The sequence below is a fragment of the Argiope bruennichi genome, chromosome X1 (genome assembly GCF_947563725.1).
Source record: "Argiope bruennichi chromosome X1, qqArgBrue1.1, whole genome shotgun sequence".
In the NCBI taxonomy this organism is placed as follows: domain Eukaryota; kingdom Metazoa; phylum Arthropoda; class Arachnida; order Araneae; family Araneidae; genus Argiope; species Argiope bruennichi.
Genome location: NC_079162.1, coordinates 45,622,048 through 45,646,059, shown reverse-complemented (window position 1 = coordinate 45,646,059; position 24,012 = coordinate 45,622,048). Strand labels below are relative to the sequence as shown.

The 24,012-nt window shown below is 27.0% G+C and overlaps 1 protein-coding gene across 1 annotated transcript; it reads left to right on the top strand.

Moving 5' to 3' along the window:
• Positions 1-23,757, top strand: LOC129958084 (synapse-associated protein 1-like). Its single transcript, XM_056070268.1, has 8 exons — positions 1-637; positions 6,038-6,120; positions 10,554-10,694; positions 13,949-14,088; positions 14,396-14,487; positions 17,328-17,381; positions 19,238-19,396; positions 20,217-23,757. Exons 1-8 carry the CDS (start codon positions 268-270, stop codon positions 20,348-20,350), a joined length of 1,173 nt encoding a protein of 390 aa, XP_055926243.1. The 5' UTR covers positions 1-267; the 3' UTR covers positions 20,351-23,757.
• The last annotated feature ends 255 nt before the right edge of the window (positions 23,758-24,012 follow it).

Genomic DNA, 24,012 nt, shown 5'->3' with positions numbered 1-24,012 from the left:
ACTACCAGAAGGGACGGAACGACTTTTCAAGACAGAGTAGTCGCAGTCAAGTCAAAACAAACATATTTAATCAAATCTCTTTTCTAAATAATGAAAGCTGTAAATCCCGAGACATTATTTAGAAAAGATAATCTTTCGCTTGCCTAAATATCAACTCCTTCACTATTTGGAGTCGGGTGAAAACATTAATAAAATATTTATTATTTTTCTTTCTGAAATTCTCTATTATATTTTAATTTATAGCGGTATCCGCGCATTATAAACGCAATGGATCTTCTGTGGAAAGTAAGCTCAAAAGCGAAAGAGATGTTATCTCAAAAAGATGAAGCCTCTGAAAATCCAGAGGAAAACAAAGGTGAATCGTCTGCAAATTTTGCTGCTGGACTTGGAAATGAAAAGCCTGTTTCATCTCTGAGTCTTGAAACGCAGCAAGGAAATTCAGACAGAGATGCATCTTCTGAGAGTGAAGGAGTTGATTCTGAGCATAGTGCTGCAACTCCTATGTCCAAAGAATCAGATCGTACTTTTGAAGGCAATGAAGATCCTGAGCGTAGTAGTGGTATAAAAATGGGCATATCAGCTGGGGATATTAAGGACGTTTCTCACAAAGCAGTAGAATCGGCCAAGACATTTGGCAGTAAGTGTTTTTTTTTTATGTTAAATGTGTTTGTGTTTTTTAATTGTTTGTAAAATCTGTAAATATGGCACAGCATATTTTCTGGTTACTGTGTGTTATCAGTTATCATTAGTGTTATATCATTAGAATTTTATAAAGGAATTAATTTCATTATACTGAAATTTATCATTCATCTGGTTATTTTAATGCTTTGAAATTTTTATATGTATGTTATTTTCACTTTAAATAATTTATTCTTTTGAATATGGACAGTAAAGGTCTTTGTTTACTTCTGATAATTCCATTTTAAATATTTGTTGTAGAATTTTTTTTTTTTTTTTTTGTCACTGCATAAAAAGGTATTTAAATAAAAGGTATTAAAGGTATTAGTGAAGTTTACTTCAAATGTGATGCAGCAGTTAAGAAATTTCTAAAATCTTCATTTAAATTGTGTAATTTCATTTGTCGTCATTTAAAATTTACTGTGATTGTTTCTTTTTATTAATGCCAGGTTTTCTAATTGTCATTATCTGTAATTTGGTGTTACTTTGAATCAGCTGTGTAAAATCAATCACCTAGTTAAGATTTTTCTTAGTAATTCTAGAAATCTTGTGATTTTGACATTTTATATGAGTGTACTTTAATTACAAAAGTCCATTTTTTAGAATAGTAAACACTTTATTAATTCAGAATTATTATTTTTTTAATATATTTTCTTTTTTCGTTTCTTAATTTTTTTTCGTATCTATTTTTTTTTTATTTCAAATAAACTTGATAATTCAGTAAGAGGGGGAAAAAAAAACCCATCACAAAATAGATATTTAATAATTTCTAGATTTGTTACAATTTGGATTGCATATTTATTTTTAACTGTTTTATTATTATTATGAACTTTATATCTAGCTTGCTCTCTCACACACACTCTGTGTGCATATTTCTGGCAGATGTGTGACTGAAAAAAAGAAACTTTTGGAAATAAATTCAATTTATTTCACCATGGGAGGTATATTTTGTGCATGAGTAAGAGTGATCACAAAGGGATGCATTATGCATTTGTTTACATTGCGAAATTAAAGCAAAGTGAGAGAAGTTTTCCCCTTGTAGATTTTATGGAACAACTCTTAGATATTTCTTGGAAGAAAATTGAATCTAGGTATCTTTGAAAGGAATGCAAAGCATTAAGGATTTTTATCTTTTTGCTCTGAATGTGGAAATGTATAAGTCATCAATTTTTTAGAGCACACACTAGAAGTAATTAAATAAAAAAAGTGGGATTCAAATCAGGAAAGAGAAAAATTTGAAAATAATATAGGCTGCTTTAAGATAAAAGTCAGGAGATCAATTAAAATATAAATTAGATTAAGAAATATCATTACGCACACATATTTATAATATAGAATTTATAATATAGACAAAACAGTCATTGTTAAGCATTTGGTTTATACCTTGCTATTGGAATTAATTTTTAAGAATTTGGAATATATGAATTAGACTCTTTTCATAAAACATGAATTCTCTGAGCATCCATTTATTTTTATTTAATAATTTAAAACTTTGATACATTAGATTTTAAAGAGTATATATTAAGCTTTTATATGTTTAATGAATCAGTGAAATCTTAAATATATTTATCTATGAATTTTTAAAGAACTTTCATACAAGTATTTTGAACTGAAATTGAAAAAGGGGAGGGGGGCTGTTTAGCCATTGAGAGTGTTAAAACAAATTTGACTGAAAATACAACTGAAAAAATATCTTTAAATATCATGTAAATTCATTTGGAAATATGGATTGAACTTGATAAACAATTTATGCTCTTATTTAATATATTTATATTCACCCATTAATCATGCTGTTCTATTTCCATTTACTATACAAATGTAAAGTTCTGATCAGTGTTACTCCAGCATTCAATACTGACTTCAAGATCTTAAGTTTTCCCTGTTTTCAGAAAAAATATTTTATCTTGAGATCGGCAAGAATTCTTTAGCAGAATAAACATGAATTAGATGAAAAATAGTACAATAAATATCTAAATATAAAGCCTATGTACCTAAAATAAAAAGAAATGTATTAGAGTATTTTTAAAATTTGTACCTCCTTTATATTGTTTGCTTAGATAAAAATTTATTACATTGAGTTCCCCCATATATGTTTTATAATTTTTCACAATTTATTATCATTTTTAATGGACATAACATGAAACTCTCATATATATTACTCAATTATAAGTTGAAGATGAATCATTTTATCTTTTAGGAAGTAATCTTTTGAATATATTATGTGATTTTCCATTTCTGGGAAGGTTTTGTCCTGCCTGGATTTTTTTGATTTTCCCATTTTTTTACAAATGTCCTTTTTGGTCATTTTGTTTTCTATCCATTTGATATTTACTGATGTCCAGAGTATAAATGTATTGCAAGCAAACCACTAGAAGAATTGTTATAAAATATAATCTTAGATTAGTAATTTATTTTCCTCTTGTAAGTGTATGCTTTCAAAATTTGATCAATAGTATAATAATATCATATATAATAATATCCAGGAATTATATATCCATAACTCCTTTACCAGTTTTATAATCTAATATCAGATGTGGGGTTTTGTATGGTCTGTTTCTAATTGATTTATCAAGATGCATTTTGTTCATAAAAGTGACATTCTTGTACTTTTTTGGATGCAATACTCGGCAATTATATCATTTGTAAACTAAAAACTTGAATTATTTATAACAGAACAACAATGTTAATGTCCAGCATCCTATTTATTGGACAATTACAACTGGATTCCATCATTTCCGAAATCGACTACATTCTATTGTTTCCTTTTTTGCATTATCTAACAAATCAATATGTTTCTCAAAACTTCCAAAGAAATTTCAGCCGGGATGTAACTACCCATCAAGCAAATTTTAAAGTTAAACTATTATTATTTTGAATTTTTAAAATATTTTCAGTGTTTTTTGTAATACAAGGAATTTAAAAGTAATTTTGTTTTATTATTATTCACACACACACATATATATATATTTAATTCAATATAGATTTAATAAATTTTTTAAATAGTGTAATATGAGTCATGTATTCTTGAAAATGATGAAAAATACTATGCGCACACATGCACATAAAAGTCAAATATATCTCTATTTTAAATAAATTATAAATTTTTCTTATTTCCTAAAATATTTTTAATTTACTTGTATCTCTTAATCAGCCAGCCACAGGAGCCTCGTTCTTTTATTTTTTTTATTGTTTACAAAATAGAGAGTACCAATCTAAATTTTAAACCTTATTATTTTAACTTTTGGCCTGTGCCCTTGATGAAGGTCAGTTTTGCCCCTTCCATACTGTCTGGCATATCAGTAGGAATTAAAAAAAAAAAAAAAAGCTAGATTTGTGCTAAACAACCAATTTTGAACTATATACATTTATTGAGTGATTTTATATCATGCATAACATATTTGCATAGTAAAATTTTTAAAAATGAGGACTAGAAAGCAGTCAGACTTTTGCTTTTCTATCAGTAATTTTTTATGCTCTAATGTATGACCAATTTATAACCATTATTGGTTATTAAAAAAGAGAGTATCCTGGCTCCATGATCAAAAGCAAAATAATTTAAAAGGCTTTAAGGAAGTTTACTTAGTTAAAAGTAAATATAGTTAGTGAAGGGAAAAAAAATCCATCATTAGCAAGATTCATGAAGATTCAATATTTACAATTTATTCTAAAGTGATTGGAAAGAGAATAATCTGGTTGAACATTGTTAAAACATTAAGTAAAAGAATTTATAAATTTTCTGTGGCAAGTAATGTATAGTGTTTCAAATTTGTTTCTAAAAATTGTATGATTTCAGTAATAATAATTTCATTTTAGAGTTACAGGCAGATATTTTTTAACTTTATTATTTAAAAAAAATTAAATTCCAGACAAAAATGTTAATTTTTAATTTAAAATTCTGGAGGAGTTGGGAGGAAAAAAATTAATATTGTCATCTTCTATTTGCTATTGAATTTTGAAAATTAAATTTGTATTGCTTTGTTTCAGGTTTAATTATTTGTCAGTCAATTCTTGAACAGCTTTCTTCAGTTGTTTATCTAGTATGGATTTTTTTTAATGGAGAAATTGTAATATTTTAGTGGAAGCAAAGTGTATCTTAGTCTAACTATAAAATTACAACATTTGTAATTTCTGATCATAAAAAAAAATCTACTTGTAAATACAAAATACATAGTTCTTATATGAATCAATTCTTTTTTCAAGTAATTGCAGATTATAATCCAGGATAATTTAAAACAATAACCATGATTACAAAGGTATAACTTTCTCATGAAAAATTATAGAAAGGAAATTGAGAACATAATGCAAAAAGAAACTTAAAATTTTGTTTGTGTTTGTGATAATCGATCTATATGATTTCGCTTGGTACACAGGAAACATCCGTTTAATATTTCATTTCATACTAGAAAAACTGTGAAACAAGTTTGTAGCCATGGATTCATTTGATAATACATGCATATCCCACATATAGCTATCAAAATCTTCTGAAATTATTTCATGTGTCGTCATTTCATGCAGATATATCACAGATTCTCTCTTACACTTTCTGTACATGCAACTATGAACAAACTGAAAGTACATATAAGAGTGCTTCACATGATAAATGAAATTGTTTATGACTGAGTGTTGTTTGTGTGGCCAGTGATAGTCATATTAAACAATTATTATTCGCACAAGCAAATTTTTTAGTTTTGTTCTGTATTATATTTATTTTTTTGTTTTTAAAATCATTTCAAGAAAACTTTATCTATTTATAATCGAGACAATTATCTTCAATTACTCCTATAGAAGAACTTATACTGTCAGGATGTAATGCCTAATTTATAAGGAAAAGTCTATTGCTATTTTGAGTTATTAAGAATTTTACTAAGTACTTTAGAATTCTGTATGAAGATGAGGTGATCTACTTATCTTATAAAAAGCAGGAAAAGAGTAAAAAAAAGTTTTCAGTATATTTTTAATATCTCTAAAACCTTTTTCTTAAGTTTTTGAGAAAAGCGTAAATTAAAATTATTTATCTCTATTGAACTAGCATTGCAATTAGATTTATTAAGGAACATTTAGCTTGTATATCAATTGGTTATTTTGAATGCCTCAACAGGAAAAAAGTGTAGCATTTTTTCTTTGATGAGAATTTTCACCATCCACTGAAAAATTATTATCTTCCTAACTGCTTATCTATGTTTTGCCTTTATTGGAGCTTATTTGTAATTAAATTGCAGCAGTGGCAAAAATTGCAAAATATATTTAAAAGGATATTTAAAGAGTTAAATGTACTATGCATATAGAAATTTATGGATGTGTTGAAATTTTCAAAATTTTTACCTTGCTACTGTTTCTATAAAGTTTATTTTTATTACAGGTTTTCTTTATGGTATTGCAAATAAAACTAGTCGCACTCTTACTGAAACAGCTAAACAGTTAAAAACTACAGTTGAGGAAAATGTAAGCATAGTTCTTATCTTAATTGTTTTCTTTTTATCTATTAAATTAATAAGCTTTCCTCTAATTTATTTTTTATGTAGGAAATATTATGTACTGTACTTTATAAATATGAATATGATTCCTAGTATACTGTTATCTTCCTCTTTGTAAAAATTATGGACACCTTCAGTGAAAAGATATAAGCTTTAGGTTGAAGGGTTGTTGGTTCAAAATATGATTTGAAAACATGAAACATCATGTTTTTCAATCATCAAAGAGCACATTAAATATCCCATTAAAGATCAAATGTACTCCTTTTAATGTGATGTTGTAATGTGAGGAGTAGACTGTTTTGGTACCAGGTTCATTCTATGTCAAGGTGTAAACCTCACCATCTGAGATTTGCTTTAAATTTGACACATATATACTATTGGTACAGACTTGGAAAAATATGAAATTTTATTGTGATATGTTGAGTCATTTTTAAACTACAAATTTTTAAAGTTCTCATAATTTGGGCTTAAAACAGCAAACTGCAATTTTTTCAATTGTTGTAGAAACTTTCCTAATTGAACTAGATAGCTAGGATAGGCGTCATTTTACAGCATTTTTTATGCTGTATGTTATGATATGTAACACTATAAAAATTCAGATAAGAAAAAAAAATTCTTAAAATCTAATTTAAAATTTTAATTACATTTTTTTAAAAAGAACATAGTGTAAATTTTTCAAATTAATTCCATGAATAGTTTGCATTGTTGTAAATCATTTGACAATGTATAAATTTGGAGTGATTATAGCTTCAATGTTGAAAAAATTAAAAACTAAGTTTTCTACTAACTTTGAATTAATTTTAATTAATACAATAATGCTAATATGGACATTTTTATGAAAATAAGCATGAACACTGATATAAAGATTCCATTACTAAAAAAATGTATTATCAAATAATAGGATCTGTTTATCATTTTAAACTTCATTTGATTGGTCTTGCATCACTATCAAGAAAAACAGAAGTTCTTCCTTTTGGGGTTGCAGGATTTACTTTTGCCAGAACAGTCTTATCTGAGATCTACAGAATATCAGCATTTCTTTACTAAGAGAAGGATGGAGATGGCCCAGATGAATGAAGAAAAGTTACCTTTATTTCACCAAGTTCATTTTTCTCTAAAACATATCCAAGCTATCAGTTTTCTTCCTAGACAACAGTGATGTAGTCTGTTAATGTAAATTTAATAGGAGATTTTGACACATCCTTTTCAAAAGCATTTGAACCCAAGAGAAGTTTTTCATTAATATTTTAGAAGTAGATATGGGAATGGATGCAGGGTATTTCTGCATTCCTTTGTTAGATAATACTTAATCAAAGTAATGTTTCAAGAAGCTTTCTGATTCAACATAGTCTTGAGTTGAATTTGAAAAGTCTACATTAGTAATGTTATGAACTGCCCATTCAACAAGTTATAATGGCATTTGAATTTGGTTTTTCTATGGTCTTTGCAACGAACTGGCATGAGCTGCCAGTCTCTTTTCAGAAATCCCTACTCCATCATAAGGCCCTTTACCAAGATCTGTTACAAGAAGTACCATTCTCCTTCTACTTTAAAATCTTCTTGATGAAGGAAAGGATTTAAGTTTTTTGTAATGAGCAGTAGATCCAATTGAAAAAAAGGTCTTTTTTTTTTTTTTTTTTTTTTTTTTCAAATTTGGCTGTCAAAAATGGGATAAGTTTCTTTTGAAAGGTGTACAAAGCAACTGTTTTGTGCTCTAAGATGTCAGAAGTATTTATGTAACTGACATGTTGAACTTAGTTTTTTTCTTTGAAATATGTAATCAAAAGACAGATTGTGACCTGTTGGCTTGCCCAATGGGAGCTCTATGCTTCATCTTGTTGGATTATGCTGTAATTTTTGGAAAAATCACAGATGGCAATGCACTCTGATTCTTTCAAATTTTCTTTTTTGTTGTAAAAGACGATTGCTGCTGCTTAGCAGTGAAATCATACTGAACTAAAGAGGACAACCTGCTGCAAGGCAAATCAATAAATTCTTTTAAATCTTTCTCTAAAATCTGTTGGTTACAACAGTCAACTGTAACCCATTTGTGGAATTGTATTTTTTCAGATGAATTTTCAGCAAAGGATTTTTCAATAATTTTGCATATCTCAGCTCCATCTGGACAGTAAGCACATTTTCCCATGTTGCAATCAATAGATTAATGGATTACAAAGCATTTTTGCAAGGCACTGCTTGTAATTTTGCATTTTACCATTTGTTACAATATTCATTTTTTTTTTTTTTTATCATTTGTTTCATGTTTTTGGCAAGTAGTGCATACACAAACAGAGTGTGTGCCATTTTGACCAGTTAACATACAATGTTTAGGCCTCAATTCATAGTGATACCTATTTTTTATGCTGATAAACTTGTCCTTTAAATGTTTATATTCTTCCTTAAGGTTGCACGTTACGGGTCTTTTTGAAATTTTTGATTTGCTTCCATCTGTTTTAGTAACTGTTATGCAATCTCTAGTACCTGGCATTGCCCTTCTAATTTCATCATGCTCATAAAATGAATGTACAATTCCAACTGTCTCTTTTGGAAAACTTTTCTGTAGTTTATAATTTGAATCTTCCAAAAGGCTTTTTTTTTTTTTTTTTTTTTACGAATTCTTTCTGATTACCTGACCATGTTGTTTGGTGCATTAAATTCATACATTATCTTTCTAATGCTGAAATTTTTAGATAAACATGTTAGAAGCATTAACTTTTTTGTCCTACTTGTACAACTGGAAAACTTAATTTTCAGATTTTTAACAACTTCCGATTTCTTAGTGTCATTGTCACTTTCTAATGAAGAACTAGCAGCAGCAGCAACAAGAAGTTTGTTTCATAGTTGAGGAAATTCTTTTTATTTTCGATGTTCCATAAATCTTGCATTTCAATTTCCTTTTAGCACTGGGGGACTTACCTGACTGTTCAAGAGACTAGTCCAAGATATTTTTTGAAGAATCCTCAACATTTTCATCACTTAGATACTGTGCATTTTTAATACAGTAATTTCCTTTATACATTTATCACCCATTTTTGAGCCATTGACTGTTTGGAGATATAATTTATGCATCCATGCTCTGACATTTCTCACCTTTTTATTGTTGTTTCTAACTGGAATGATTTGATTTCTTTAATCAATTTACAACATTGAATTCTCATTCTATTAGTTTCTATATCTGATTAAGACATACACACTTAGCATTAATCTATCAAATCATTTATTAAAAAATTACCAGAAACATTAAATATGAATTTAAAAAAATTATTTTTTATATTCTCATAATCGATTTTAAGTCACTTTAAAATTCCCAATAACCTTTTCACTTATTAAAACTCTCAAATAATAACAGTATTAATTTTAAATTATAAGAAATCTTAAAATAGTAACTTATTGCACACAACCAAATCAGATTATATCCTCCCAGGAATGTTTTGACTCACTGAACTTGTTACAACGAGTTTAAACAGACTGATATCTCTAACATGACTGTTCTTGCAAATTGATTTTAAATTTAATCAATTTTTTTGTTTTTTTACTATTCTATTAAAACATTTTATTTATTATAAATTATACATCATAATAGAATTATTGGAATTATTAATTTAATTAATTTATTATTTAAATTTAATTAAAATCATTTCATGAAAAGGATATTCAGTTTTCATATTTTTAACAACGAAGCCTTCATCATCCAACATTTATATTTTGTTCTGTTTTTTACAATAAATCAAATTATTTATGGAATTAATTTTTAAAAATTGTAATTTAAATATTTAAATTTTTTATCTAATGCTGAGAAATTTGATCGTATCTGAACTTATATAGTGTTGCTTAAGATAGGAAAAAGCAAGTAAATTGCTGTAAAATGATACCTACCCTAAGCTTCTAATCCAAATTAAAAAGTTTTTACAGCTGTTTTTAAAAAATGTTGTTCTAATGCTAATGTTAAAAAATGTTGTTATTTTTATTGCCATTTATGAAAACTTTAGAGCTGTATTAAATGATAGAATAATATACTTATTGTGTTTTGCAATCTTATGAAAAATTGCTATTTTAAGTAGTTGGAAGATAGTACTATTGTTAACAATAAATTTATATTTTTATGTTGCACAAATGGAAATAATCACTTTCAAGAAGAAGAGATTTATGAATGGGGTTCACTTTTTTATGATAGATGTTAGATAATATGAAATCAACATTCTTGAATGGGGATTATTGCCCATTTACTGAAGTTATGCTATATTGCCACAAAGATTTCATTTTAATAAATAATGCTTGAATAATGTGTCTGGGGTTTCTTTAATGGTTGCTTGTATTTAAAGTTTCTCATTTTAAACCTATTAAAATTATAATTACTAAATAAAAAAATAAATATTTATTCTTTGCTTCTGTCTTTTAAAGAGTATATTGGGAGATTTCAACAAAGAGCAAGAGGCTTTTGTTACAAGTAAAAATGCTGACTCTAAAGATGAAGCTCCTCCACCCTGGGCTGGTACAGAAGATGAAGAAAATGTGAAGCAGCAAATTTTATCTTTGTCAGCTGTTAGTAGTTTTTTTACCGTCAGTTTCTAATATTGTGTTGAATGTGCTTTTGCAAAAGTATTTATTGTTTGATTTTTCCCCCTATTTCTTTCTCTCCATTATGCATATATTTTCTAGCCATATTAAATGATTTTAACTTCTATTTTAATTTCTTTTTTAGATATCTTGCAGTAAATGATTCTTGAACTTTTCTGTTTTACCAGTCTTTTGTATTTAAAAACAAATTTTGTTCTTTAATATCAGTCACAGAAAAAAATCATAACTCTTTAAAAAAAAAGAAGGGGGAAAAAACAACAATTTCCTTTAAATATTTTAATTTTATGGATTATTTTCACATGGTTTGACATGTAAATATATAATTCCAAGAATTTTCAGAGCTATCCTGTAGTTCTGTAATCTGGCTTTCACAGAAGCTCCTTGCAAAGTTTCTCAACTTTGAATTAGCATTTTAAACCCTTCCTATATTCTGGACTCTTAAGTCTTTTAACTTGTATCTAGAAGAAGACAATTCAAACTTGAAATTTAACCGGATCCAAAAATCAGTTACTTAGTGGGGGAAAAAATGCATAAATAAATAAATAATTAAAGTAAAATAAACATTTATTGAAAAGTAGACTTTTATCTCAGGGAAGAGTGAAAATAAGGCTCTTACCATAGTACAATTTATACTTTTTCCTTGACACCTGGCAACATTTTGCTGTAACCAAATTTCCCATCCTATAGGAATCTTAACAACTAATATTTTTGTAACTTATCCAAGGTGAAGGACTGATTTTCTTTCATGCTAATATTCCCTTCTTATTCTGATAAATATTTCCAAGTATGATAATAATTTCAAATGCGAATTTTCAATTGTTTTTAAGTTGAACAGATAAATGCTTAAATTTCAGTCATTTAAACCTCCTTGAATTTTATCATCCAATCAGCATTAACACTGGATCTACATAACATCCATTTCCATTAGATTGCATATAAACGAAGAAAATGTTTCATCTAAAGATTTAAAACTTCTAAGCATTCTGCAAATTTTCCTGTTTACTTTTATTGCTCTGTAAGATTGCAATGATATTTTAGGGCTGAGGTGACTTCCAGCCCTTTCGAATTTTCGGGGCATGAAATTGTTGTAACCTAATTTAACATTCCTAGGCCTTTAACAAATGGCCTTTTGTGAAAGGTTTTGTTTATTTAGATATTAGTTCCAACAAAACATGCTTTAACCATTGTTTCAAATTCATTCAATAATGTAAAAAATAGAAATTGATCATAACTTTGAACTCTGTTAATTTATTTTGTTTCATCAGTCTCACAATTGTTTTATCCTGAGTTATGCTGCTGATAGCTCTCTTTTGTGTTTTCTACTTATTGATAGCATTCTTACAAATTAAATAGACGATTTTGACTTTGATTTTTCAATAAATAATGGGAAAATTACTTTAAAGAACCATAGTTTGTTATGAATTAATGAATTAAAATTTATTATTCATTCTTTTTCAAAGTTGTGGTGCCAAGATCCACCCGTAGCAGTATTTCATCATTTGATTTAAGAATTGGATTCAAAACAAGTCCTATTTTGTGGACAATTATTTTGATTTTAATTTAGTGTAATACTACGGCTAGCACTCTTTATGGGTGGTATTTTTCATTTGACATAGAAAAATGTGTTTCTTGTAATGTATATTTATGATATGGAAAATCATTTCTGTACTAGGCAAACATTGCATAATGAGTAATAATAAATCAGATGTTGCAAAAGAAATTCCTTCATCTATTTTTATTTTTAATACTACTCAAAGTTTATAATAATTTTCATATATTTCGCAAATAAAATCTCTAAGTAACTCGTTAGTTTTTTCCTGAGTTGTAAGTTTCTTATTAGTTTAGTTTTCTTCTCATTAATTTCTTTCCTTTCCTAATCTAATAGTCCAACTGTGTCAAAATGCATTATTACTTGTAATGATGTTATTCTTTGTGTGAAACACATTATTGTGGTTGAAATGTAGTTCTTGAAAGCCTGCATTTATCATTTTTAGTACCATATGCCAGTGTCCTGTCGTTACAGCTTAAATTTCTTTGAATAGAAGTATTAGTTAACACCAAACGCTCACCTCCATGCATAGCTACATAGTTAATTAGGGGGCACAAAATATACTAAAAGAGGTGCCTCTCTGGATGGGCTGTTATCTTCTTTAAAATATCTCAGATCTAATTGGCACAGTTAACGAAATTTGTAGGAAATTTCATGTACATGGGCAGAGTGCTTAAGAAATAAAAGAATTATTCATTGTAATTTTCTATATGAATATCATAAGGTTAAAAGTTTTGTTTCCTTTCATTGGAATGTTCTCCATCTATAATGTTTACAAACATTCAAATCAAAACTAATAACTAAAATCGGATATAAGCGAATAATAATCTACTAACAGAAAAAAAAGTTAATGCCTAATACAAATTAAAGCTAATGTTGAAAGAAAATATTAGCTGTAAAATTCCAGTTAATCAGTATAACTATAAAAATTGCAGACCTCGATTCATTAACCTCTACCCATAATTTTTATTGGTGCTTTGGTTTATTCACACTCTGATAAATAAAAAAACTTTGAATTTCTCATCAAAATAGGATTTTGTGCATTCGAATAATAATGCAAAATGAAGGATATATTTTAAACTCCACCCTGTGTTGCAGGTGTTGCTACTTGATTCCATTATAAATGTAAATTGTTATCATTTGATGATTCAACCAAATGTTGTGTAGAATAAGATGTATTTCATAATTACTGGGTCGGCATTACTGCTATAATTTAGTTTTGGGTATTAAGCAGTTTAAATTTTACTAAAATTAATTACTTTTTAGTATTTAATTTTTTTAGGATGTAATTATGAAAATTAGAAATTACTTTATAAATATATGTGCAAATGAATGATTTTTTTTCAAATAAAATTTTCCCTTAACAAAATTATTTTAAGTAAACTCTTAGTATTAGAATGTACATTTTCTGTTTTAGATTTAAATCAAGTTTCTGGTAATTGATATACTTGTTATTGCATTTTTCTCAATATTATACTGAAATTTTTTTATATATTTCTAAATTAGTTAAAATTGTTAGAATTAGTTAATTAGTTAAAATTGATTTTTAAAACTTGGCTGGAAAACATTTGTTAATTTTTAATAATATTTCATAATCTAATTTCATATTTAAAAAGAAATAGATTGCAAATAGACATTCAGAAATATTGTTCTTTTTTTTCTCTAACAGGATAAAAGGAATTTCTTGAGAAATCCACCAACAGGCGTAATGTTCGATTTTAATTTTGATAGCATGTACCCTGTTGCTGAAACTATGTTAAAAGAAGACCCTGCCTTGGAGAAAATGAGATTTGAAATTGTTCCTAAACTGTTAGTAATTTTTAAATATACTAAAAAATTTTAGTTAAAATGTCATTATTCTTTATATTTGACAAATGATGTTTTATATATTTTAAATGACTTGATAAATGCTATTGGTAATTATATTATTTTAAGCTTCTCTGTTTGCTCCTTGAAGTACGATAACACTCTCTTGTATTTTGCATGTGATGATCTTAGTAGATTTGAATTTTCTTATTTTTCTCTCTTTGCTGCTACTATGTATCATTTTTTTAACTCTAATTATCTAAAACTAAAATATATGGTGTATGTAATATATATATATTTCTTATTTCAGCATTAATGAAGAAAATTTTTGGAGGAATTACTTTTACCGGGTGCAGTTGGTGAAAAATTCCTCGAAGCTTAGTAAAATGGCACAACACAAAAGTATGCTATAAAGATTTGCTTTCCCTTAATAGAATAAAACTAATTGCTTCTTATAATTCTATTATTATACATTAAATAGTCATTCTGTATTTTTCATTGACACTCACCTATGATTACCTATGAATTCATATATCAACTCAATTTTGTTATTATTTGATAATGTTTTTTTATACTGTGCTTGATTATCATTAATCTAAATGGCCAATGATACAAACAAGGAAAATGGGATTTGTGATTAATTTTTTAAAAATATAGTAGTTTATTTAAATTCCCATTTCTACAGATCTCTGTGAGTAAAGACACGTTAGTGAACCCGTCTGTATCTCTTGTAATTTCGCAGATAGAAAATTATCAAATTTTTGTTATCTTAAGCCATTTTTAAAATTCAGTATTTTCATTTAACCTCAAATTGAAACTTAAGTTTTTCATATCAATTAAAACGTAAATTGCAGAAATAGTAAATAAAAAACAGCAAAGTTTTTATTTATTGAACATGCTTGTAAAGACAAAATTCCTTCTATATTTTAAATGATCTTGACCAAATTGTACTTTTTTGTTTTTTTACTTCTAACAAATTAAAATAATTTAAAGACCATACAATCTCTTTTTGTGTATGTGTGAGTATGGAGAGAGAAATCTTCTGGTATCAGTTTCAACTTTTGCATAAATTTTAAGAAATGATAATATTTATATTTATCTAAAGAAAAAAAACTTTTCAGCAGTTTCAAAACCAAAATTTACTTGGAGCAAATATGAACATTTACTTAATTTTAAACTTTTTATATCTATAATAATCATTGAATCTTTCAAGAATAATTTTTCATTTATTATAAGTAGCAACAAATATAGTGTAATTTGTATATGGGGAGAGTTGGGAGGAGTGGGACAGGTTTCACAAAAAAAAGGACAAAGAAAAGAAACCTTCATTAGTTTAGATTTACCACAAATGCTGTTTATAAAAATCTAATAATACATTCTTTAATTTATTTCAACAAAGTAGAGAAACAGCAAAATACAAATAACTATTTTTTTATATGGGGGAGGTATGGGACTCATGAGGGAGGAATGGGACAAGATTTCAGTAGATTAAAATTAATGAATAATGTATTTTGATACCCTTTTCATTCAATGATTTATGGTTTTTGTACGTGCTAACTAAAATTTGATTTTGAAATCTTCATTGATGCTGCCACATCTGAAAAAATTGTATTTTCTCTTTCTAGATCCTTTTTTTTTCCCATATACATGATGTTTTTGTATATATAAAGAGCATAAAATTAGTAATTTTTTTAAATTTAGAGTGACAAAAGTTTTAATAAATAACTTTCATAACTTAGCTTTTTTTTTTTCATTATTTAGTATTTATTATATTGCTTATTACTTTATTATATTTACAGTAGAATTTCCCTTAACTGAAATTGAATGGTAAACTTGATTTTAGGTAGAAAAGTTTTGAATGTGAAATGATATAGAATGAGCTACAATATGTATTCATACTTTATGTGATACAATTATTAACAAAAATAAAGAATAATAAAACATATTTGAAGACACTGCTGCTGTTAAGTACATTTTTGAAAGAGTGGAATTTCTTTTATTCTTTTTGTTTTAGTTAATAGAAGGCTAGCTTTTATGTTGTTGTACTTTATTACTTCATATTATTGAAATATATATACACAGGGTGTTACCGAATTCGACCGACAAATTGTGAGGTGTGATAGTAGGCAGCAGTAGAATAAAGAATCACCATACAACATTGGGTCCCAAACGACGTTTAGTAGTTAAAAGTCGCAAAAATATAGAGTCAGAGAACCGTTGGAAACAGTGAAAAATTTATAAAAAAAATAACAAATGGTGTTTCAACTCTGATTTAAAAAAAAAAAAAATGAAAGCACATTCTTAAAAGTTTTTTTTTTTCTTTTTTTTTTCCCCCCCTTCATGTTGGTAACACGCAGATTTGATGATCTAAGGGGTCTTAAAATTGCTGAAAACGAAAAAGTAGTTTAGAACCCATATTTGCAAAAATATTAAAATTTGAAGAAAAATAAAAGCTTGAAAATGTAAGGAATTTTATATTCTGTAATTTGATATTAATGTGTAGTGTGAGAACTGTGGAGTTTTAAAGATATTCAAGAAAAACTAAAATAGGAAACAGAAAACATCGCTACAGCATCAGTACCGATGTTCACAGAGAGCGTTGTCAAATCCAAAAGACAAATTTAGAGCAAGGATAATAGGCATTAAGTAGATGAAAAATTACCAGAAAACATAGAGTCGCAGGTAGCGTTTATTCAGTGAAAATCGCAAAAACAGACGTCGAAAAGACAATGAGCCTGGCGAAAAGAATGGCCCTATGAATGCGAGGAACAAGATAAGCGAGAAGAAGCCTTCTCGTATGTAAATTTTTCATGAGTTCGAGAAAAATAAAAGCAGGGAGTAAGTATTCATTATTAAGGAGCATTGCAGAATTGATGGTCGTTAAACTTCATTCGCAAACAACAAGTCAGATTTCACGTAGATCATGCAAGTTTAGATGTAGAAGTATCATTATTTAATGTGTGAGAGAGAGAAAGAGTACATAAAATAATTTATTTCGTCTGTTTAATATTTTATATTATCTGCAAATTAGACTCATTGCATTGTTATTAGCAGTTATTTAATCTAATAACATATTAGCAGTTATTTAATCTAACATGTTACTTATGAATGCAAAGTTTTAAACTTTTCGCATCTTTTTGAATACTGTCATTTTCCAGATTTGTTCAGCACTGACTCTGAAATTAGTTTAAAACCACTGTAATTGAATCTGTGATACTAATATTCAAGTATTATTATTCTAGGTAGTAGTGGAGACTCGTCCAGTGAGAAAAGTTCTTCTAATGACAGCATAAAAGGTACATGAAACTATATTAATAACAGACAGCTCTAATTATTATTATTATTATTTTTTGGATAAAACAAGCATTAAAGAGTGGAATCCACTATAATCAAATGAGTGCTATCTAATTTAACTTTGGAATTTTCTTTCTTTCCGGGAGGATCGGATTTTACATCCCCTTTATATAATCTGGCATATTATATAAAGTAATGAAATAGAAATTGTAGTATTGTTACAAGTGAAAGAGTGTGGTTTCTAAACCTTAACTTACCCTTTCAGAATTATTATTTCTTGAAATCGTCAATTTCAGATTCAACGGAATAGAAAATGAATTTCAAGAATCCTTAGTAATATCAGTTGAACATTGTTTGTAATCTTATTTTTATTACAGTCTGACATTATGTAGGAATCTGTTCTTGATTTGGTAAAACTGGAGTCCTTTTTCCCTGACCTAATTTATTTGAACTAACTTTACACATCAAATCATGGATATTGTAGTGCGATAATTTATAATTTTCTGTCTGTTACATGGTTTATGGATTATAATTTTCTACAATCTGCTCTTAATTATCAAATGATAATAACATTATTTATCACTTTCTTTTGTTCTAAAAATTTTATGATTATAGTTTAGATGTAAATGACTGCAAAGCATGAAATGAGGGTTTATTTTCTTATAATTTTGTTAACCCTTTATAGTTCTCTGGTATATATTCTTACCACCTGTAAAAGATTTTTTATAAGGATTCAGAAAAATATTTTAAAGTTATAAATAGGGTAATCAGATATGTAAAGTTCAATTGAGCTACCCTAATAGCTCTGAAATACATCAAGTCTATAATTAAATATCATTTAAATTTAAAAGTGGTAAATATACTTATCACTGCCCGTTAACGATATAAGGATTTTCGTAGCGACATTAAGTTCCAGCGTTTGTCATTAAATTTTAACTTCTAAAAAAGTTTTCAGACGTGAAACAACACTGTATTGTGTTCCTTTGTCTGAAATATTCTTATATTTAATCATCATAATTTTTTTATTGAATTTATTTAATTTAAATACAACATTTATTTTAAAAATAAGCAAAAATTCTTGATGCAGTTGGAATTTCTTAAAATTCCGAATCTTTCTGTTAATGATTTTATGCATATTTTTTGACCTATAATTTTAACGTATTGATTATTTGAATACTATAGTTTATGATATTTTAGTTTATTTCTTAAAGCAAAACGTGGCTAAGATATTATTAATAAAATTGCATCTGATTGAAACAGTTTTATTTCTAAACAATGTAGCAATCTGCCCAGCCAGCCTAATAAATGCAAAATTAGCTCCAAACTTTAATGTAAGATATTACTTAGTCTGAGTTGTATAAATTATAAATAAAAAAAAATGTATAAATTACCACAGTAGAGTGGTAAGTACGCTTACCTATGAACATTCGATGATATTTTTACCCTTAACACTCAGTGATAAGTATGCTTACCACTTTCAGTTTTCCCTGAACGATCTCTGGTAAGTATATTCATCACCTCTTATTCATAAATTAAAAGACAAATCAATATGTTTTAGTATTTACATCATCAGTTTAATATGATATAACACTAAAAAAAATTCATTTGTCAATGCCCTTGAATTACGGCCTTTAAAGGGTTAATTTGTACAGTGAAATTTATCAAGTTACCAAATATTGTAACTATTGTATTTTTGCAGCAAATTTCTTTCATAGGATGATTATTTATTATTTGACCGAATGCTAACATTTTTTGTAATTTCAAAAACTATGTCTTCAATATAATCCATTAAAAGAAAATTTTGTATCTAAAAATATTCGCTTCAAAGCCTTACTTTAATACTTTATTGATTAATCAGGTATGGATAAAACAACTGCTGATGGTGGTCCGGATTCTGATGTAACAGATAGTCCAAATCATGAATTTGTAAGTGATGCATTTCAGTCAAACCAAGTATCTGAGGAAGATATAAAACAAGGAATGAAAATGTTGGGTGTTACTGAGAAGAATACGAGAGGTAAGTGTACTCAAGCTATATATAATTTAACTAATTTTCGTGTAAAATTTAATAATTTCTCTGATTATGTTTTTAAGGAATATTTTCTGCAATGAATAGTATCTTTTCTTTTTTTTCAGTGTTGTTTTGTAAACTTTATTATTAAGTATAGTATTTTTCATTTCAATAGAGAAAATTGCAAATAATGTATTACATATTTATTTGTTCTGTAATTCACACTCTCTATTTTTAATCGAACCTATTTGATGTGGTGTTTTCTATTGCTAAAGTTTTTTAAAAAATGAGTTCTATCTTTTGTTGTCCTAACATCTGCAGATTTCATGGTTAAGAGGGAGTATTTAGAGAAATTCGCTCGTCTTAACTAAGTGTTTGCTGAAGTCAATGAAATATTATTTGTGTCATATCTGTACTACTATTTTGTCCAAACACTAAATTTATATTATTAAGCTGAACTATTTGAAACGTCTCAATTGACGTTTTCTCTTTCATTTTTAAATTAATCTTCATTTTATTTTTTGATATGAAAATTACTTTTAATATGATTTGTGAATTTTAAAAAATTCCATAACTTCCTTTTTTATTCTGCATATTGTTTTTATTGAATAAAAAAAATGTATTCTGATTTGAATAATATAAATAAAATACTACTCGTTTTCTGCAAACTTTTTGGTGTGGTTGATGTAATTTTATTACTTTACAATTGTGATGTTGATTAGTTATTAATTTTAGCATAATTTCAAGAGAACACAAAATTTTCTGTAAATTATAATGCTAATTATGTCATTTGATTTTTTGGTTGCTAAATATTATATACTTGCAGAGGATGATTGGGAAAAAGAAATGCAACAAGAACTACAAGAGTATGAAGTAGTTGCTGAAGGAAATGATGAAGATCCAGATTGGGAAAATGAAATTGAGCAAATGCTTGATGACAGAGTCAAAGATGTAGTTTAGAGAAAGAGTCTCTGCTCTTAGTGAAAGTATCTCATTTCTACCAGAGAGTATGTTTATCTGTTAATTATTTTCATATCAAAAGCATCTTGTACGTGATATGGTGTCTTTTGACTCGAAAATATAAAAATGCAATTTAAAAATTGTTTTATAAAAATGGAATTAAGCACAGTTCACATATATGCATTTTTTTTTTTTTTTTTTTTGTAAATACATACAAATGTGTATATTTTCTTTTTTCTTAAATATTTAAACCTATTTCTTTATTTCTAAAAGAGATCTTATATTTCACACTATCTTGATTTGTCTTTTACTACTGTTTTTTTAAAACATTTATATGCCTTTTTAGGAACCTTGGTTTAATGAAATCTATAAAAGGGGATTTAACTTCCTGAAACATTTGGTAGTTATTGTTTGGACCAATGTTATTTCAGTTCATTTATTTACGATCCATAAAAAATGAACATACATTCCTTTGTTCATTACATAATTTTCTTTTTCTTTTTATTATTACTTCTTAATTTTAATTTATAAATATAAAAATAGGTATAAATCAGAATTTCAACTTATTTCGAAACTATCTTTTTCTATATTTTATATAAACATTTGTTCGAATATTTTTCCGTCCCTCTACAATTTTGAAAAGCTCTCAGTTTTGTATCGGATTAAGCAGAACAATTTTATCCTAAATTTTGGAGTTGTTGAATTTAATCTTTAATGCAATGTAATCATATAAATTACTTGTTTTAACTGCATTTCCTGTTTGTTTTTTTAATACTTCTAGTCGTTATATATTCGTATTGTGCAATTATTTCGTAATTTTCTTAAACTTGAGTTGATAAAATGCTTTAAAAATGCAACATGAGAAGTATTTGTATTAGCATTTTATAAACTTTGTTCTTATGAAATTTGTCATAACCTATATTTGAGAAGATTATACGAATTAAGTTCTTTGTGTACACCGATTTAATTTACTGACTGAAGTATTAACGCCTTCCTCTATATAATAGTTCAACTTTTGTCCACAAAAGTGATGGAAGTATTTTCAATTATAGAATAACCTATAGTTAGAGCATAGAAAATCATATAGTGAATAAGCTTATTTTAGCTATTGCACATCCCAAAAATGAATTAACTCTTTTGCCCTGATTATTTCTCCTGTCCTTGTGCAAATGAAAATTATCTGAATTAAAAACATCATTGAAAATACAAACTGGCTTTGTTATAATTTGATAATTCATTTGTTTCCATAAAGTATTCAGTAGATACTATCCTTGTTTCTCCATATTCTTAACTGTATATTGCATAGATTCATCTTGTGAGTGACTTCTTTGTGTCTGTTAAATAATTTTCTGAAATATGTGTCTTACTTTCCTTACTTGTAGATTTAGATACTTATTCTTAGCTGTTTAGGTTTTAGATCATTCAAATGGAAAGACAATTTGATACATCAAGTTGCTGTAAAGCCTGTCATTGTATTTACTAAGACTTCATTTATGCTGAACAAGGATTTGTTCTAATGGATTTGCTTAGTATTAAAAAAAATAATTTTTCACCCTTTGTTATGATCTTTCGGTCATAATTACCATCGACAGCGATGTTTCAAAGTTGATGATATGTCTCCACTGTGTAGTAAAAAAACCCAATGAATACTTGTTGTTCTTTTGATTTGTGTAGAATTGTATACAAATACTTAGTATATTTTAAAATGTGTGTAACTTGTAACTTAATTGTCGTTCCACCCTTATTCACCTCTCTTTTTGTATTTAAAATGTAGGTTGTGGATCTTTTCCCTTTCGATTAGTGAATGGTATTAATAAAATAGAATTGTCTTCAGTTTTTGTTAGATTAAAATATATTAATGTTTCTATGTTTTTGACCAAATATTGCGGCGAAATCTTTATTTCTAATTAAAATTATGAATTTGCCTGGTCACTTTGTGATTTATGTAGAAAAGCATATTTAAATAATGAATGGAAACCTCCCCCCCCCCCTCTAAAGAATGCTTCATGGTGTTTGTGAGAAAAAAATTAGTTTTGATTGTCAGTATTATGGAAAACAGGCTTCGGAAAATTGTGGGTTTTGCGATATAGCATAGCAACCAATAGTATATATAGATCTTCCCATTTTTTGTTAGAAAGAATTATATTACTACTTCTGTATATTTATATAAGTTTGCTTAACAATATATAAGCTTTCTTCAAGCCTTTGTGGCCATAGTCTGTTATGCTGATCATGATACCGTATGTCGGTTTTTAATTGTGCTTCCATCGATTTTTCTTGCCATAAGTAATCTTATATCTGACTGATACAAAAGATATTTCTTAAGAAGTTGCTTGTACAGCATAATTCTGTTTCGGAAACATTATAGGATTGCTGTTTTTATTTTATTACATAATCGCCTGCTTAAGTGACATTATCCAAATTTTTTTATTCAGTATATAAAATATAATCACAGTTTAAATCTTTTGACGACAAAAACAAGATATTTTTCATAGTACTATACAGGATAGATGTATAGATTTTTCGACTTTACGCTTAAATAGCTGACAAAAAAAGGTAAAAGCACTATAAAAAAAACTAGGAAAATTATAAATACATGGGGATAGTCCTCAAAATAAGGTAGTAAGGAGTTTCACACTATCCTTGTCATATAATTTTCATGCTGAGGCTTAAAGGGTAAAATAGTAGCAAAATTGAAAGGAAAAAAAAAAAAAGTAGGGCTTAAAAAATGACTGAAATAAGAAATTTGTCTTAATGCATCAATTTATGCGTAATAAGCACTGAATTAGTTTATTGTATTAATAATCATATATTGAATTGAAAAAATTGCTATAATTTCAAAAGTGATACCACTGTTTGATGGTCACGGTTATCATTTAAAGATAATATCAAAATTTTCTCACTGGTGTGATTAATACCATATGCTCTTTAGAATTATTTTATATATATGATAAAAGTTCTCTGTGAATAGCATAGGCTTAACATAGTTCATATGTAATCTGTATTTTTAATATTATGGCTTTTTTTATATTTTTATAATAAAAATGAATCTGATAACTAGTCATGATACATATTGTTTTATATTCTGTTTTGTAAAAATTTTAAGTGACACTTTCTGTCTTGTATATCTTCATCATTGGTATTATATTTTTTTCATATAAGGTGATTTATCAAGCAATAATATCTTTTGAAATTCAGATACAGTTAAAAACTTATAGGTGTTTAGAAATGCATATAATTCAATGGAGTGTATTTCTATAGTATTAAAATAGACAAGACAAATCAATGGATATTTATATTGCACATTTCGTGGTGTAATGTTGGTTATTATAGATACTTGTAAAATTGTTATGTATGTATAAATATATATATATATATATATATAAAGTATATTTCTTTCTGTAAAAGTGTAAAATATGTATTAAAATTTGTTTTACTTGAAAATGCAATTTATTTAATCAATGCACAGTTGAACATTCATGCCATATAATGAAATATAAATCGATAGTTTCCATGCAGATCATTCATGAAGTCTAAAAATATATCTACTTACTATTAATGAAATAAAGGATTTCCATTATTCTGCAAATTTATGGCCAAGGAAGAGGATATGGTCTTTGATGCATCCCTTATGGAAGTAGAACTATGTAAAGAGAAGAAGA

Bases quoted from the DNA above. Each gene is read 5' to 3' on its own strand.
- LOC129958084 (XM_056070268.1), top strand. From the start codon at position 268: ATGGATCTTCTGTGGAAAGTAAGCTCAAAAGCGAAAGAGATGTTATCT. The intron at 6,121-10,553 runs GTAAGCATAGTT...TGTCTTTTAAAG, and splicing joins AAACTACAGTTGAGGAAAAT to AGTATATTGGGAGATTTCAA. The intron at 19,397-20,216 runs GTAAGTGTACTC...ATATACTTGCAG, and splicing joins TACTGAGAAGAATACGAGAG to AGGATGATTGGGAAAAAGAA.